The sequence below is a fragment of the Macaca fascicularis genome, chromosome 1 (genome assembly GCF_037993035.2).
Source record: "Macaca fascicularis isolate 582-1 chromosome 1, T2T-MFA8v1.1".
Classification (NCBI taxonomy): Eukaryota; Metazoa; Chordata; class Mammalia; order Primates; family Cercopithecidae; genus Macaca; species Macaca fascicularis.
Genome location: NC_088375.1, coordinates 212404167 through 212422127, shown reverse-complemented (window position 1 = coordinate 212422127; position 17961 = coordinate 212404167). Strand labels below are relative to the sequence as shown.

Genomic DNA, 17961 nt, shown 5'->3' with positions numbered 1-17961 from the left:
CAGGCTGCCTCCTCCTGGTGGCCTTCCAGGATGAGACCCATTTCAACTGAACTCTTGAAGCTTCAAGAGACGACCCAATTTTCCAAACCTTAGATGGATTCCCAAAGCCTGTGATACCTCATTTTCTTGGTATGGACTGAAGGAAAGGGATTGCTGGGACATTTTGATAGTATGTGGGACAAAGAGACACAGGAGATGTGGGTAGCATAGACTTAAACTGCCTTCGACTTAAACCACCTGCTCCTCCACTCACTCCACAGAGTTCCAAGCTCCTGATGAAGCCTCCTTAGTCAGGAGTGGGCTCCCAACCGCCAGGGGTTCAGCCTGGGTGATTGCCGCAGGCCCCCTGCAGCCGCCCACCATCCAGACCTCAGTAAAGTCTGTTAATGATGATGGTGATGAAGGCTGTCAGAGCAGGGCAGGGCCCACAGGGTTGGGACTCGGGTTGTGTTCTCCCTGAAGGGACGGCCATGCACAAAACCACGGCTGCACAGACAGGTCCATTCCACAGCGTGGGGGTGGCTGGGGCTTTCCCCAGCTTCACCCATGGACTTCCTTCTCCCCATCCCCAAACTGCATTGGAAGCAAGATCAACAGAGAAGGAGAAATCTAATGTATAGACGAGTATGCAGGGAGGGGCTCGCGGGCCCGCTCAGAACAACGGGGCAGGGAGGGGTGGCCTGGGGTCTGCCTGCCAGGACCCAGCCCACCAGTGCCGAGTGACCACCCGCCCCCCCGCGCAACCCTACCCCGGGCCCTCGGGTAGCACCAAGGCCCAATCTCCCACTCGGAGGCCCCAGCCCAGCCCCAGTGCCTGGGAAAGCCGCCTGTTTTGTTCCCAGATGCCCCCCCACCCCCCCTTTTTTTTTTTTCCATTCATAGCAGTTCGGTCCCTTTCGAAGCCGCAGGGACCCGGGTGGCAGGGCTGAGGCGAGGGGGTGGGACTCCCTGCCCTGACAGGTAGTGCCGGCCCCGCTTTGGGAAGCCCCTTCCCCCGCCCTCCCCCGCCCCCCCGTCCGCTCTCCCTGCCCCTGTCAGCCGCGCCAGACGCTCTCCGGCTTTGCAGCATTCAATAAAAATTGAGAAACATTTGGGCTGAAATCGCTGCTTTATCTGGAGGAGCCACAGCGCCGGGAGAGACCACTGCTGCGCGGGGGGAGCCCGGGGTCTCAGTGGCTCGGGCGAGAGGGGTCGCCGCGCTCCAGCGCCCGCGCTGCCCCCGGGTGACCCTGAGATCGTGGTGTGGGGACCGGGGCTCGCGGCGGCGCGCGGCCGCCGGGGGCTGGGGCGCGCGCGGGGGACGGCGGCCCGGCCAGGCTCCCCCCGCGCCAGCGGCTCAGGTGGGCCGTGCCCAGCGCTGGCGGAGCCCGGGTCCCCGTTCTGCCCGGGCTGGATGGCTCATTCTGCTGGCTGCGCGGTGGCGGCGGTTGTGTGTGCGCCGCGCCTTGCCGCCCCCCCCGGCCCCCCGAGCCTGGGGCGCGCGCTCCCGCCCGGGCCGTACGGGCCCCGCGGCGCCGCGGCCCGAGGCCCCGGGAAGCGCAGCCATGGCCCTGCGGAGGCTGGGGGCCGCGCTGCTGCTGCTGCCGCTGCTCGCCGCCGTGGAAGGTGAGCGGGCGGGCGGGCGATGGGGGCGGGGAGCGGCCGGGCACGGGCGGCCGCCGGCGCCCACCTCCGCTCTGCGGCCCGCAAAGTTTGCCCGGGGGCCGGCGCCGGGCGCAGGTGGCCGCGGGGAGGTGTGTCCGGCCGCGCCGGGAGGAGCGGGCCCCGCGGGCGCCCGGGGAGCGGCGGGTGCTGATTGACTGTGCCAGGAGGAGGCGAAGGGACCATCTTGCCGAGGCTTTGTAGCCAGCCCAGCGAGCGCCGCCCAGGGCTGGGGGCTGCCCACGCGCGCTCGCCGCCCCCGGCCCGGGCAGCCGCCTCGCGCCGGCCTGGTCTTGCTCGGCACGGGGTGGAGGGGCGCAGGTCCGGCCTTAGGGTGGCGGGGGCGGGGGGGAGGCCGGCGCGCGGTCGGGGCTGGAAAGTTTGGCAGGGAGCAGAGGGTGGGAGGCACCGCGGTTGGCCGGGGTGGGGGGCTCCCGGCCCGCGCCCCCGAGATGGGGCCCGGCGCCCCGGAGAGCGGGGACTGGCAGAGTGGAAGGGAGCGCGCCAGCCCCCGCGTCGGTGCCTGCCCATCGCCTGCGGCGTACAATGGGGTCCCCTCCCCGAGAGGACTGCGCGGGGGATGGGTCTGTGGGCATCTCTCCGCCGCGCGGGGTCTCCGGGCACCCCCGCCGGCCACCGCCCCGCGGCCGCAGCGCTCAGCGTGGCGGCTGGAGCCCCGGGAACTCTCCAGCTGCCGCCAGGGCCGGACCAGATGCTCTTGCCATGTGTTGGCCTTGGCCAGGGTCGCCGGGCCCTCTCCCCGTGGCTTCGTGTATTGGTACCACCCGACCCCCAGGGGGGCAGGGGTAACTGCTAGGTCTCCCGAGCCAGCTTGCTCTGGAGGGAAAGTTAGTGCGGTCTGGGTGTGTCCACCAGGAATGGCCGAGCTTGCAGGGTAAGAAGCGAACATGAATAATGGTTCTCACGTGTACTGCACTTTACAGTTTTCAAACCACTTTACAGTTTATGAAGTACTTCGCACTATACGCAGCTCTCTGTGGTTTACAACGTGCTGCACAGTTGACAAGGTACTTTAAGCTTTACGAAGTGCTTTCCCGCCCACAATTGTGTTGGATACCTCAAAATACACCTTCTAGGGAAGCCAGGTAGGTATGATTCCTACTTCTCTTTAACAGATACGGAAACTGAGGCCCTGGAAAGTCCAATGTCTCACCCAGGGCCGTTGGGTGACAAAAATAGAACCCAGGTCTGTGGTCTTTCTTTGAAACCAGCACTCACTTAGCTGAGTTTTGTTGCCCCTAAACTGCGTGAGCCCTTCCAGGGTTCTGCTCCCGTGGGCTGAGGGATGATGTCTGTGTGCACTTCTCAGGCCACTTTGGGGTTGTGGGAAGCCCCTTCCCTTCTTGCAGCCTAAGAAAACATATCAGACCAGGCGTGGGGGCTGCAGCCTCTGGGAAAGGCGTTGTGGGGGACCCTGTGCTACAACTTCAGTTTCTCTTTCGGTAATGAGCACTTTAGTGACCGCAGTCAGGGAGTTGGGGGGGTGGTGTCCCTGGATGGCAGCCACAGTTTCTGGCACTGAGGCAGCTGTCCTCCGGCTCCTGGGGGATTTGGCGGCTGCCTGCGGTTTCCCGGAGTGGGGCCACTGGGGCACCGAGGGTGCCACGGGCCCTGGGTGTGGAGGGCAGCCCTGGGGCCCGGCTGCTGGCGGGAGCTCTGTGGAATATGACTGAGGTACCACTTATTAACTCTGGCTTTGGGGAAATGACTCATGTGTTGGCCCGCTATACATTGGGATGTTTACAGTATTATGGGGAGCTTGGCATAAATATTGCTATTTAGGTTGCAGTCAGCAGTGCTGGAGGGGAAGAAAATTGGCCCCTCTTTCGTTGGAAGAGGCCTGGGTGTGTTTTTAATTACTCCGGGGTAGATGGAAGGGCCACGTCTGTCCAGCCATTGCCCTGGCAGGGACTGGTTGGAATCTGGTGAGCTGTGGCCAGTCTGGACCCTGGCCCTGGACACAGGGCTGGTGGGCGCTGATGTCACAGAAGGGTATGGCTACTTGGACTGCCACTTGGGGGCAGGGTGGGGAAAGGAAGCCACAGCAGGGTGGGAGGAGGGCTGCAGCAGGCACCCCAATGCTTGCCTCAGGCTCTTCTTCCCTTTGCCCCCTGGACGCTAGGAAGTTAGTCCATCAGCGGTTAATAAGGAGCTGGCCGAATGGATGGGGAGATGGTGCGAGGTGGAGGTCAGAGGGCCTGCTTCTCATTTACTATGGGACCCTGGACCAGGTCCTTTCCCTATAGGGACCTCAGTTTCTTTGGGTGTAAAATGGCCTGGCTAAATCTCTTGTAGAGTCCATCGTCTACACCCTACTTCCGCTCTTTGAGCCTCATTTTCCTCCTCCGTCCAATGAGGGTGATGACAGCACCTGTCCTGCCTGTCTCCTGGGGTGTTTGTGAGAATCAGAACAGATGACGGATGGGAGAAGTCCCCCCTTCGAAGCCAGGGATGGACGGTGCTGCCTGTGCACATTTGGGAGACACCAGGGTCCTCCTGAGAGTAACACAGTCTGTAGAGACAGGACTGGGCCATGGAGCAGTAGGAGGGGGGCCCCTCTGGCTCCCAGAACCCAGAGCCACATGGTCACCACTTCCTTCCCTTCCTCCTTCCTTGTCTCCTCAGCCCGTAAAGGGCTGTCCTGCCGGTTAAGGCCCCAGGAAATCCCCATCTCCAACCTTCGGAATGGGAGAGAGGAGAGAGTGTGTGTGTATACGGGGGGCTTCTAGGTTAGGATGGTAAGCTTAGCATCTCCCCTAAACTGTGAGACTGCCCCTGCCACCAAGGGAAAGAAAGCATGGAGCATGTGAAGTGGGGGCTTAGAGCAGGATGGAAGAGCACTGGGGAAGCATCCAACAGGACAGGAGGCCAGTGGCAGACCCGCCACTAGATGGAATCCAAAGGTCGAGGTCTCGAGAAAATCAGCCTCCTTACATCTGCTCATTTGCTCTCCAAATATCGATGGACTTTCTTCTCTGGCTGGCAGGGTGGTGGACTCCAGGACAGGCAAGGAGATAGGATAAGCTGACAGGGAAAAGAGTGGGCGAGACAGAGTGTGATATGGGGTCCAACGTGCTTCCCAGAGGAGGCTGTGAACTCCCCGGGGCGGCAGGGGCAGTTGAGGACAGAACAGGGTTATTTCATCTTTTATGCCGTTATGCTTTGCCTCATTTTCTCACCACCCATTTTCCCTGCTATGAAACTTTCTTAGCCACCTGTCATGCTAACGAACTGTGTTCTCAAGAGTTAAAGAGGTTGACTTTGGAACTTAGAGGATGTGGAGAATTTTACCTAAAAAAGGAAATAGCATGTCTCTATGTCCATAGAAAGACATGGAGGCAGGATGATCAGGTGCTTGCTTTGATGTGTCTGAAGAGGGTGGGGTGTTGAGGGCAGCAGTGCGGGTTGAGACTGAGAATGGGAGTGGGGCGGTCAGGTCCTGAAGGGCTATAGAATGGAAGGCTGGGGAGTTTGGATCAGATGCTGAGGGCAGCAAGGAGTCCTTGAAGGTTCTTGAGCTATCAAGGGACCTGGCCAGATTCATGCTTGGAAAGATCACTGACTTGCAATGTGTGATGACGTTCAGATGAGCCAGATCTGGTCCTGGACAGTCCCAGTAAAGCCAGCTTGTCGATTCCCCGCTAGACTGTGAGCTCCCTGAAGGCAGAGACCCATCTGCCTCATTTTTGTGTCCACAGTTCTGGTCTGAAGAGCTGTGTTCAAATTCCACCTCCCCAGAGGCCTTCCCTGATTCTCTCTTCTAAAACAGACCCAGTTCTGTTGCTTTCCATCCCACCTGCTTTGTTTTGCTCCATAAAACCCATCGCCACCTGAAGAAGCATCAAAGACTTGTTTGGCATCTGCCTTGCCCACTACACTATAAACTCCAGGACTTCATGTGCCATGTTGGCTATGACATCTCCGGTGCCTAGAACTGTGCCCAGCCATGCAGGTGCTCAGTAATGGAATGACATTGTCAGCTGAGGAACGTGGAATGAATTGAATGTTGAGTGAACAGACAGATGAATATATGATACTGTGTTATGTGATAAGTATTGGGAGAATGATGTGGAGATGGAGGAAGGTCCATCTGGCAGAGGAAATCAAGGAGGTCTTCCTGGAGGGAGATACCAAGGGAATGGCTTGAGTAGAGATGCAAGAAGGGGCTTGGGTATAATGAATAGACCAGTTCAGCTGGAGCAGAGCATTCAGATGGGCCAGCAGCCACTGTGTGCTAGGTAGACAAGTCTACTTCTGATGGGGGGTGGGGGAAACGTGCCTCCTTCCCTCCCCTAACTCGACTCTCCCACCCCCATCCCCACCTCCACCCTACTGGGCCCACCTCTGGGGCATTACCTGTCTAAGACCCAGCGACCTTCCATGGGATTAATTTGGAATTGGTTTTCCTTTTACATCTGTTTCTTTTGCTTCTCATTTTTAAAGGAGGCTGCTTTCATGTATTTGTCTTAGCCAGGAAATCAGGGCTTAGATTTAAAACCTAAATGTTGTAGAATTTGAAAGCCAGTTAACTTATTCACTCATTCATTTCTCCATCCATCCATATATTTTTAAAGAGTCACCAGGCACCTAGTTCATGTCAGGGGCTGGTCGGGAGAAGGGATTCTGCCTGCGGTGGGGAACAGGGCCAGCTGACTTCACAGGCAGTGTGTGGTAGAGAAAAGGCATAGCCTTCAGGGGCAAACCGACGTGAGTTCAAATCCCAGCTGTGTGCTCTGGGGCGAGGAGCGCAGACTCCCTGCACTTCAGTTGCCTCCTGGGTTCCTGTGTCAGACACTCATTGAGTGCTGTGGACATTAAATGCTGGTCTCAACCCCTCTGAAGTTCTTCCCTCAGTGATGGCGATGTGGCCCCCTTTTTGGCATTTAGTTTGTCCAGGCACCAGATCAACCTTCAGTGTCTCCCCCTAACCCACCCCACAAGCTCCCAACTTCCCCCAGACTTGGGATGGCAACCCCCCAAGTGTGGACAGACTCAGACTCCATCCCTGCCTCTTTCTCCAGAGCCCCGTCGGGGGAAAATACTCATATTCCTAGTCCAGGGGGGCTCTCGTCTGGGGTCCCTAAGCCTCCTAAGTCCTGGGGATCTGTAATCACCCTGAAATTGTCATAGAACATTGGATGGGCCCCCTCCCTCCTGTGGGATTGTCCTAGGCACCCTTGGCCCTACTTCCTCAAGGTTCTGCATCAGTGCCAAAGTGAAGACAGGTTTTTTGTTTTTTTGGGTTTTTTTTAGATAGTCTCACTTTGTCACCCAGGCTGGAGTGCAGTGGTGCGATCTCGGTTCACTGCAACCTCCGCCTCCTGGGTTCAAGTCATCTTCCCACCTCAGCCTCCCAAGTAGCTGGTACTACAGGCATGTGCCACTACACCCGGCTAATTTTTTTACATTTTTAGTAGAGACGGGAATTCACCATGTTGGCCAGGCTGGTCTCAAACTTCTGACCTCAAGTGACCCACCCACCTCGACCTCCCAAAGTGCTGGGATTACAGGCATGAGCCACTGCACCCTGCCTGGGACAGATTCTATGGGCCAGTTTGCTGGGCATTCAGCCTGTGGTAGCCTCTGGTCAACTCTGGCTGCCCAGAACTCACCAGTGAGTTTAGACTGGAGACTGGATCTCTGCACACAGAAAGGCCTCTAACAGGAAGGGGCAGATGGAGCCCGCTGGGTGACAGGATGCCTGGGCTGGGCAAGGCGGGGGACCCCTGCTCCCACTGAGGGTGGAGGAGATGCAGAGCAGGGTGGGCCTCCTGGCAGAGGAGGATCTGCCACACCTCTGACAAGGACCCGTCTCCTGACCTGGCACCTGCATGCCTGACTTAGCTGGAGATTTGGGAGATGGGGAACAAGGTTGGGGAGTCTGTATTTTTAACACACTCTCCAGGTCTTTCCATTAGGCAGGTAAATTTGCCCCCCAGCGGCCTATGATAAAGCACAGGACTCCTGGGAAAGAGGAAGAGAAACCTCAGCAGGAAACTGGAAAAGACTGAAATGAAGTGAAATCAATCAGAGTTAGCACCCACCAGCCCTGGCTGCCACTGGCTCGTGCATAAAAAGAGGGTTAGCTGGGGGAAGGCAGGGAAGGAAAGAATGTTTGCACAGCTCCCAGGGGTGGGGCAGCGGGCGGGCAGTTGTTGATTGTGGCAGCACCTGGAGGCTCCCTGATTGGGATCAGCTCAGGCCCTCTGATAAGGCTGCCTTGAAAGCATTTTAGGGCCTTTTAAAGCAGCTGCCTTCCGGAGGGTGCAGGAGGGGGACACCTGTCTCCCCAGTACCCCCGTGTCATTTGGGGGCTTTCCTAGGACACCCTCACTAGGTGAGCTTCCTGGAGCCATCTGCTGCCCTGCTGTAGCCCCTGCGGGGAGGGGGGGAGTGTCCTCAGAAGAGGGGACCTTGCCTGCTGTGTGGCCTTGACCAAGTGATCCACTCTCTGAGCCTCAGCTTCCTCATCTGGAAACTGGAGGTACCGCGCATGTGTCAGAGGCTCATGGCAAGGATTAAATGAGATGCTGTGTACTGTGACTGGCAGAACCGCCTGGCACTCAGCTGTGCCCATTCTTTATTAGTTTCCATAACCATTAAATGTCAGCAGCACCCTCGTGCCCCCGGCCAGAATGACTTGCCCCTTTCTCTGAAGTCCCACAGAGCCTTTGCTTAGCCGTGATCACTTTCTCTCTTGTTCTATAAACAGCAGAGCCTGGGGGGTTACAGGAAGAGTGTGTGGAGTCAGACTGCTCCGTACTGTGTGTCCTCTGGCTTGTGTCTTCACATCTCTGAGCCTTGGTTTCCTCATCTTTAAAATGGGGGTAATCGTTGTTCCTAGCTCTTGAGATGCTTGTGAGCGATGGATGTGTTAATCTGAGGAAGACTAAGCTGAGTGTGTGCCTCAGATGTGCTAAGCTTGCAATAAATGTTAATGGTTGCCATCCTTGCTTTCTACCAATGGGAAGCTCAATTCACATTAGGGGAATAAGGGGCCAGTGTACCAGGTTTTCCATCTCCAGCTCTCCCCCACCCACTCTGTTCTGAGCCTTAGAGGGCAAGGGTCTGACTGGCTTGCTAAGTGGCTGAGAGGCCCCTCTAGCCTGCCCACTCAGAGTTCCATCCAGGTTTTCTCAAAGGCCCCCTCCTCACTCCAGTTCAGCCTCCCTAATCTGGGAAAGGCGTAGACTCCTTCATGGCCGTGCCCTCCTTCTTGGCTCAGTGCCTGCCCGGCACCACCTTCCCTGCCATGATCATGGGAATGGCTGTCAATTCTTTTTTTTTTTTTTTTTTTTGAGACAGAGTTTCGCTCTTGTTGCCCAGGCTGGAGTGCAATGGCGCAATCTCGGCTCACTGCAACCTCCGCCTCCCATGTTCAAGAGATTCTTCTGCCTCAGTCTCCCTGAGTAGCTGGGGTTACAGGTGCCTACCACCACGCCCAGCTAATTTTTTGTATATTTTAGTACAGATGGGGTTTCACTATGTTGGCCAGGCTGGTCTTGAACTCTGACCTCAGGCAATCCACCTGCCTTGGCCTCCCAAAGTGCTGGAATTACAGGTGTGAGCCACCACGTCCAGCAGCTGTCAATTCTTGTGTCAGTCATTGTACTAACAGCATTATGTGTGTTGCCTTGTGCAGTTGCCCCAAGAGCCCCACAGGTCATTTGTATTATTATGCTCATTTTACGGATGAGAAAACCAAAGCTCTGAGAGGAGTGACTGGCCCAAGGACACCTAGGGAGTGGTGAGGCAGGGATTCAAACCCAAGTCTGGTGACTCCAGAGCTCATGCTCTTTTCCACTTCTGGAATGTGCCTCCCTGCTCAGAGGAAAGGCTTGGCTCTGATGAGGGTCTCTAAGGCAGCTGTCCAGCCTCCAACTCCATCAACATCCTGAGATAATGCAAGTGGGAGGGTCCTGGAACTCACAAACCTGCCATAAAAATGCAATCTCTGTCATAATGGTCAGAATAATGTTGTTCTAACTTAGACAAATCGGGTGTTAACTCATTATGTTGTAAGGGGCGCTTCCACAGAGAACGGAGACTATGGAACCGTCACAGGGCCATTTGCAGCTTGTACTTCCAAATACAATAGCTCATCAGGACTTCACAGCCATCCTGAAAGGGGCAGGAGCCACGGGGCCCACTTTAGAGATGAGAAAACTGAGGTCTGGGAGACAATGTGACTTGCCCAAAGCCAGCAGCTGGACCAAGCTTGAAGCCCAGGGCCAATCTTAATAGCTCATCCATCCAGTTCGAATTCTTAGCCAACGTTCGAAAATCAAGAGATTTTACAGAAAAGTCCTGTTTCTGGCATCTCTGAAAAGTCAGACAATGTGATTTTGCTGGGCCCACATTCCCACATGGCCACAGTTGGCTGCAGCTGAATAGTGACTGCCTCTTAAGACAGAATGTATGAGCACCAGGGGTACCTCTCTACTGACTTGCAACATACATTTGTATTGGTGTGTTGCAAGTCAGTGGAGAGGTACCCTTGGTGTTCAGTCCTGTAAGACTTGAGTTTGCCTCCTGGATCTACCTCTGTTACCCTGTGTGACCTGGAGTTAATTGTGTGACCTCCTGAGCCTCAGCTATCTCTTCTATAAAATGACAGGGGTGAGACTCCGTGGTTTTGGAGGCCTCTTCCAGCTCCAGGATTCAGTGGCCAGTGCCAGGGTTCAGGCAAGGGAAGGGAGAGCTACAAAAAGTACAAGACTCCACTCCTGAAAAGCATATCACTAATCTTTAGCAAGCCACCACAAAATCTACTGGCTTAAAACAATAATGATTTCTTAGTTGTCCTGATTCAGTGGATTGGCTGGGCTCAGCTGGGCGCTTATTCTGTTCACCAGGTTGTCAGCCGGGATCACTCAGGAGGCTGCACTCAGCTAGGTTGGGCTGGAAGTTCCATCATGGCTTCACATACATCTTTGAGGCCCTCATAGAGAAGGCTGGAAGACTGGTCCGCTCATGCTCCTCTCTATCTCCCATCCTTTGCTAGTCTAGACTGCGCCTCTATCCATGCTAAGTAGCTCGCAAGATGGTGAAATGGAAACTGCAAGACTTCTTAAGGACTGGGCTCTAATGTCACAAAGTGTCCCCCCCTGCAGCCTTCTGTTGGTCAAAGCCAGTCACAGCGCCAGCTCAGATTCATCCTAGGCTTCCTCATCAGATTCAAGGAAAAGGAAATTATACTGGGCTTGATTTTTTTGTTTTATCCTTGAAGAGAAGTCCCATTTCTTGCTCAACTGTTTAGCACAGAAAATTTAATGGTGGGTTGTTGTCCAGCATCCCACTCAACATGTCCTGATCCACTCCACCCTGTTCTTTTCCATGTTTCTTGGGCCAACCCGTGGTCCAAACTTGAATCTAGACCCCCCTTACTGGGAGGAGTGGCTTCGTGTTTAGGAGTGGGAGGAATTGTTGGCAGCCATATTTGTAGACAGCCTCTCACAGGTAGTTTATTGTCCAGTCCAGGGATGGGGGTGGGGAGGTAACAGGAAGCCAGAAACCTCATTCCCTCCCACCCCACCCCCAGCACTTACCCCCTGAATTGTCTTCAGTGTTATCTGCCTCTTCTGAGAAGGCAGGGACTTTCCACTTCACCATGTACAGCACAAAGCTTGGCTCCTGACAGATATTAGATAGATGTTTACACAATAAATGCACCTAAAATTCATGAAAAATGGTAGCCTGGAGTTGTAGATATTCAAGACCTAGTGTGAGGTGTAAGGCCAGAGAAAGAGGCCTTGGGCTGGTGGGATTTAACTGAAAGGATGGGTCCCAGGTGCTCCTGTGGCCTGGGGCAAGTCACTTCACCCCTCTAGGCCTCATTTTCCTTGTCAGTGAAAGGGGCATCGTAATTTCAGGCACCACAGAAGGCTGTGCCGAGGAGCAACTGTGTTCTTCATTCTACTATGAAAGACCCGGTAAAGGGGTGACTGTGGTTGTCACTCCCACCTTGGCCAGAGGTCATCTCAGGAGTGGGGAAGCATTAGAGGAAAAGAAAAATTTCTAAAGGCATGGGCCAGTTGTCAAATTAAGTTTGGACCACAGGTTGGCCCAGAGCACATGAAAATGTGGACAGACAGTGAAGTGAGTGGGTCAGATCACTGAGCTCTGAGCGTCACTTCCAAAGATAGTTGAGGGGGACCTGAGCAACACATAGTCAAAGTTGATACATTAAACCATGGAGCAAGAAATTGGGCTTCTGTTTGCTGACTGACCGGGAAATCTGGCCTAACGTAATACAGGGAATAAATCACAAGAGTCTTGCTCAGAGACCCCAGACTTGTGAGCTGGCCCGCGTTGTGACTTGACTGTTGAAAGTATAACAGTGCCCCAGGAAGAGCACACGTCCAGTCTAAAGGAGGCAGGTGCTACCCACTCCTGACCATGTTGTCACACAGGAATCTGTGTTCGGTTTTGCCAGATCTTCCGATTTGCAAAGTTCTTTTTTTTTCCTCTCTCTTTTTTCTTAGACAGGGTCTCACTCTGTCTCATAGGCTGGAGTGCAATGACGCAATCGCAGCTCACTTGCAGCCTTGACCTCCCGGGCTCAAGCAGTTCTCCCACCTCAGCCTCCCAAGTAGCTGGATCCATAGGTACCTGCCACTGCATCCAGCATTTTTTTTTTTTTTTTTGGTAGAGACAGAGTATTTCACCATGTTTCCCAGGCTGGTCTCGAGCTTGTGAACTCAAGCGATTCTCCTTCTTCAGCCTCCCAAAAAATCCCATGTCTGGGAATACAGACATGAGCCATTGCACCCACCCTGATTTGCAAAGTTCTGATGCTTATGGGAAAACTGGTTTTTGTTTTGTTTTGTTTTGAGTCTCGCTCTGTTGCCTAAGCTGGAGTGCAGTGATGCTATCTTGGCTCACTGCAACCTCTGCCTCCCAGGTTCAAGCAATTCTTGGGCCTTTGCCTCCTGAGTAGCTAGGACTACAGTGCCACCATGCCTGGCTAATTTTTGTATTTTTAGTAAAGACAGGCACCTGCCACCATTCCCAGCATTTTTTTTTTTTTCTTTTTGGTAGAGATGGAGTCTTGCCATGTTGGCCAGGTTGGTCTCAAACTCCTGGCCTCAAGTGATCCACCCGCCTCAGCCTCCCAAATTGTTGGGATTACAGACATGAGCCACCATGCCTGGTCTGAAAACTGGTTTTTGAATGTTTACTCATTTTATTCTAAAATACAGTTCTGGCCAAACCAAGCCATGTTTGCTGGCTGGATTTGACTCCCTGTCTGGCAGTTTACAACCTCTGGTTTAGGTATTTGGGGTAAAGAAATAGCAAGGGTATTGTTGGCACCGTTGTACAAATGGGGAAGTTGAGGTTCAAGGACTTACTTAAGGTCACATAGCTGGTAGGCACTGGGAGGTGTTCAAACATGCCTCCTCACCTTGAAATGGGGAGTCTCTTTCCCTGTAACTTCCCTGCATGGCCCCTGTTTTCCACCCTCCAGAACAATCCGGGAACATAAGATCCATCTTGCAGGCATCTGCTGTGTTCGAAGGCAGAAAGCATGTCTTCCCTTGGTTTCTTCTTGAGGGAGGTAGAGTTGGCAGAATGAATGAAAAGCAGCTGGTCTTAGAATAGAACCATGCTAGATTGGACCTCTGGCTCTGACAGTTAACAGTGTGACCTTGGCCCTCTTCGGTCTTTGAGCCTCAGCTTCTTGAACTATACAATGAGGTTAGACAAGGCATCCTAGAAGAGGCGACTTCTAAGATGATTCTTAAGGAAGAGCCAGGTGAAGAAGCAGCGAGGCAGCCATTCCAGGCAACAGGAACAGCATCTGCAAAGATCCGGATAGGAGGCCCGTGAGTGTGTGATGTATTTGGGGAGCTGGAAGGAGTCCTGTATGACTGAAAACAGGGCATGCCAAGCACTGGGGCGGGGTGCAAGCTGCCTGGCCCCAGCAGGGAGAGAGCGTGGGGTCAACATTCCCATTATGGCGACGACATATGTCCACGGCACCAACTTGTCACTTGGCCTGAGTCCATGGGAAGCCGGAAGGACAAAAAGCATCTGAAACGTGTAAGTGGGGAGAAAGCGGCTTAGCGCACAGTGGGATGCGTCCCGCCTGAATGGGGCTTCTCCGCCTCTCACGGGGAGGCAGAGCCTGGGAACAGCCTCATCCAGAGCCCGCAGGGCCTTTTTGGAACCCACGAAAGGCCATGGCCCAGGGAGTCTGTTCGAGTCAGGGCCCTGGCCGGTACATCCTCTTGCCTGTCTCCATCAGCGTCAGCTGTCACTCCCCACGGCCTTGGATGGCAGCTCCCGCAGCTCTCGGGAGAACAGTGGAAAAGGGCTCCTGAGCTGCCAAGGAGCCCCTGACACTGGGTGCCCCTGGCTGGCCCGGAAGCACAGCCATGCCAGCAAAGCTCAAGACTCCCTCTGACCAGCCCCTTTTGGAGTTGAAAGGGTGATGAGGCTGGGCCTCTTGGCCTGAGTCCAGGAGAGGGAGGACATATTGGGGGAAAGAGCCTGAACTTTGGAGACAGACAGAGCTGTGTTCAAATCCTAGTCTTTCCACTCACCGGCGGTCTTAGTTTCTCATCTGTAAAGTGAGGATACTGTCACCTACCCCATGGTGTTGTTTGAGGAATTAAAAGAGCTCATGTATTTAAAAAAAAAAAAAAAAACCAGGTGTTTTACCAAGCCTCTCTCATCCTCAGTGTCTCAGCCACTCAAAGACAATAATAATAGTAGTAATAATAACAACAGCAACTAGCATGTATTAAGGACTTGCTAAGGACCAGGCACTGGGCTTAGGTATTATTGTTAGCTGAATCCTACAGATGAAAAAATTAAGGCTTAGAGAAGGCATTCATGTACCCATGGCCATTCTGCCAGTAATGGTGGAGCTAGGATCCAAGCTTAGGCAGTCTTGCTCCAAGGTAGATGGAGAAAGAGCTGATTTCTTATCTTTTTCACATTTCAAACATACAGAGAGGTTGAAAGCAGAGTAAAACACCTGTCTAGCCTTCACCTAGATTCAACAATTATCAACATGTTTGCCACATTTGCTCTCCTGTATGTTCTCACTCTCTCTGGCCCTCTTTCCCCCTTGCACATGTGTGTGGGTGTGTGTGTGTATAATGTAGATGTATTTTTTCCTGAACCATTTGTACATAATTTGCATACATGGACAGAGAACTAATATTTACTGAGAATTGACTCCTGTTGTCTAAGGCCGGCTGTCTAACCCCTGTTTTAGATCACTTTGCCTGGCACACAGTAGGACTTGAGTATTGGCAGCAACCAGGAAAAGTAACTAGTATTTCCCACAGCTTACCAGGTACTCCCTCTGTATTAGCTGGTTCCGTCCTCACAATGGCCTAGCATAGAGCTCTCGGTGTTTTCTTCATTTTCAGAAGAGGGCGAAGAAAAACTCAGAAGTTAAATAACTTGTCACAAAATAAGAAGTTGGGATTTATACCTGGGTTCGCTTGGTAGCAAAGCCTGTTTCACAAAATCTTAGGGCACCCACTTTTCCCTCCCTCCTGGGTTTAACCCTGTTGTAGCCATCAGAGCACAGCCCAGGGCAGCAGATGGCAGCTTCCCACCCAGCTGCCACAGGACGTGGCCCTTTCTCTCTAGGAATCAAGAGGGAATTATAGAGTCTGGTGGACTTGGAAAAACTGGGGACCGGCCCAGGGCCCACAGCTAACCAAGTAGTTTTGAGGACTCAAGGCTTTGGGCTCCTAGAATCTACCATGCTGTTTTATGTTGCTCTTCCCTCTCCTCCTCACCTGGGTACCCTTTTCACTCTCTCTCCCTGGTCAATTCTTGCTGTCTGTTAAGATGAAGCTTGAGCATCTCTTCCTGTGTGAAGCCTGCTCTGATCTCTCTTACTGGCCCCTCCCCCTTCTGCTCTTTGTGGCCTCTGTGTCCTTGGTGGCACCTTATATGCACCCCTTTTATATTGCCTAGGTTATGCCATACCATGTATATAGGTTTCTCCCCAATCATACTGGGAGATTCTCATCCATGCTGGTTGGGTAGTGTACAGTTAGTTGGGTGAGCAGCTCAGCAGTTGGATGAGTAGATGAGTGATTGATGGTTAGATGGATAAGTGGCTGGATAGATAGAAGATAAGTGCATGGATTGGATGGTTGGGTTGATGGTGAGGTAGATTGTTGGGTGGTTGATGGCTGGCTAGTTGGCTGGATAGATGGAGAGGTAGATAGATAGATAACAGGATGGTTTCATGAGTGAAGGGACAATGGCAGGATAAGGTTGCCTGTTTTGGATAGTCGGATGGATAAATCAATGAAATTGATGGATAAATAAACAAACACCAAAAACCAGAGTGCATTTCTCCCCGAGACTCCCTTTTGTATCTGGACTGTGACATTTCCTCATTTTCCAGTTTCTGGCCCTGGAAAGAGCTAGCAAACAGCACACTCCCCAGGTTTGGAGAAACCTTCTGAGCCATTGACTATGGATTTGCCAAGGTTTTTGCACTGCAGAGTTCTGGAGAAGTTGGCCCCCAAAGTGAATTTCTGTAAAGTAAATCCTATTTTCCCATTGACTTGGCCCACACTTTTGGAGATATGTTCCTGCTGTCAGAGGCTGGTGACAGGTGGGGGAAGAGCTGGAACTCCCCTGGGTGTCAGCTGCCCTGAGCTTCTACTCACTCCACCTTGAGAGCAGACCGATGCTGGCCAGGAGCACAGGAGCTTAGAGCCAGGAGGAGATGCAACAGCAGGGGAGCAGATTTGGCATCTGGTCCCAGAAGCCTCTGCTGCCAGTGGGATGCTCTGCTGCTAGGCTTCTGGGATAGCACACTCCATCTCCTCCAGACTGATCTGTTTCTGCTCATCTGTCCGTACATCCTTCCTTCTCACAATCCCACCCTCCCTCCTTCATCCATCCATCTGTCCATCCATTCAACAATCATTTTTGAAAGACTCTAGGATGCTAGGGGACATAGAGGGAAATTAAAGAGAATCAACGTTCCGATGGCAAAGAATTATATCCCAGTAGAGGTGATAGGCAAGGCCTCCTTCCTCCTCTTTCTCCTTCTCCTACTCCATCGCTTTTTCCTCTTCCTCTTCCTCTACCTCTTCTTTCTTTTCTCCTCTTTTTCTTCTTCTTTTCTTTTTCCCTCGTTGATGATCACAGCAGCCTCTACCGTTGAGTCCCCACTAAGTGCCAGGCACCATCATAGGTGAGGTTCTGACATGCTGTAATGTATTCCCCCAACAATCCTGCATAAGAGTTTTTTTTTTCTTTTTTTTTTTTTTTTTGAAATGGAGTCTTACTCTGTTGCCCAGGCTGGAGTGCAGTGGCATGATCTTGGCTCACTGCAACCTCTGCCTCCCGGGTTCAAGCGATTCTCCTGCCTCAGCCTCCCGAATAGCTGGGATTATAGGCACGCACCACCACACCCAGCTAATTTTTTGTATTTTTAGTAGAGACGGGGTTTCACCACGTTGGGCAGGCTGGTCTCGAACTCCTGATCTCAAGTGATCTGCCTGCCTTGGCCTCCCAAAGTGCTGGGATTACAGGCGTGAGCCACCACACCTGGCCCATAATAGTTAATAACACTCATTTTGCAGGTAAAAAAGCAGGCTCTGAGATGTTCAGTGATATACCCAAGGTCACACTTTTTAGTACATACTTGTGTATGAGATGGCATATGTTGAGTGCAGAGGGGAAAGTCCTTCAACCTTTGCTGTCAGGATGGCATTATTTGATAGGTAGGATTTTGATACATAGTGGATGGAAAGAAGGGCATTCTTAGCAGGGGGAACAGCCTAGGCAAAGGCCTGGAGGCTGGAAAGGGGCAGGTTTGTAGGAGCCATGGTGAAGCAAAGTGTGAGAAAGAAATGGCAGGAGAGGTTTGAGTCTGTTAAGAGAAGCCTTGAGTGATGAGCTCTGGCTGACACTGGAAGCAGTAGGGAGCCACTGAAAGAAATCAAAAGGAGGGAAAGGTTCAGGAAGATGGTCATGAAGCCTGGCATGGGAGGAGGATCCAGAGCAGGGAGAGGCAAGCTGGAGGCCAGGAGGGGCTATAGGGGCCTAGACTCCATTAAGCCAGACCCCGGATGTGGCTACTGCTGCCCAGCCAGCTACTCCAGCAGTGGGAGAGGCCAGGATGTAGCTCACATCCTTGGGGGATGGGCCACAATGGCAGGGAAGAGGGCAGAGTGAATGAGTTAGGGCAGAGCAGCTGCCAGCCTGCCTTCTCCCCTCACTGAAGCCCCACAGCTCCCAGGGAGCTCCTCTGCATCCTGTCCCACCCTGCCCACTTCACTCCTTGAGCCAGGGAAGGGTTACCAGCAC

At 53.3% G+C, this 17961-nt stretch overlaps 1 protein-coding gene across 7 annotated transcripts in view; it reads left to right on the top strand.

Moving 5' to 3' along the window:
* Nucleotides 1-1400: 1400 nt before the first annotated feature.
* Nucleotides 1401-17961, top strand: part of EPHB2 (EPH receptor B2) — a 205549-nt gene continuing 188988 nt past the window's right edge. For all 7 annotated transcript variants that reach the window (XM_074017503.1, XM_045378463.3, XM_045378461.3 and 4 more), the window contains exon 1: nucleotides 1401-1605. In XM_074017503.1, the coding sequence (XP_073873604.1) occupies nucleotides 1545-1605 (61 nt within the window). In that variant the 5' untranslated portion in view covers nucleotides 1401-1544. The remainder of the gene's footprint in view (nucleotides 1606-17961) is intronic.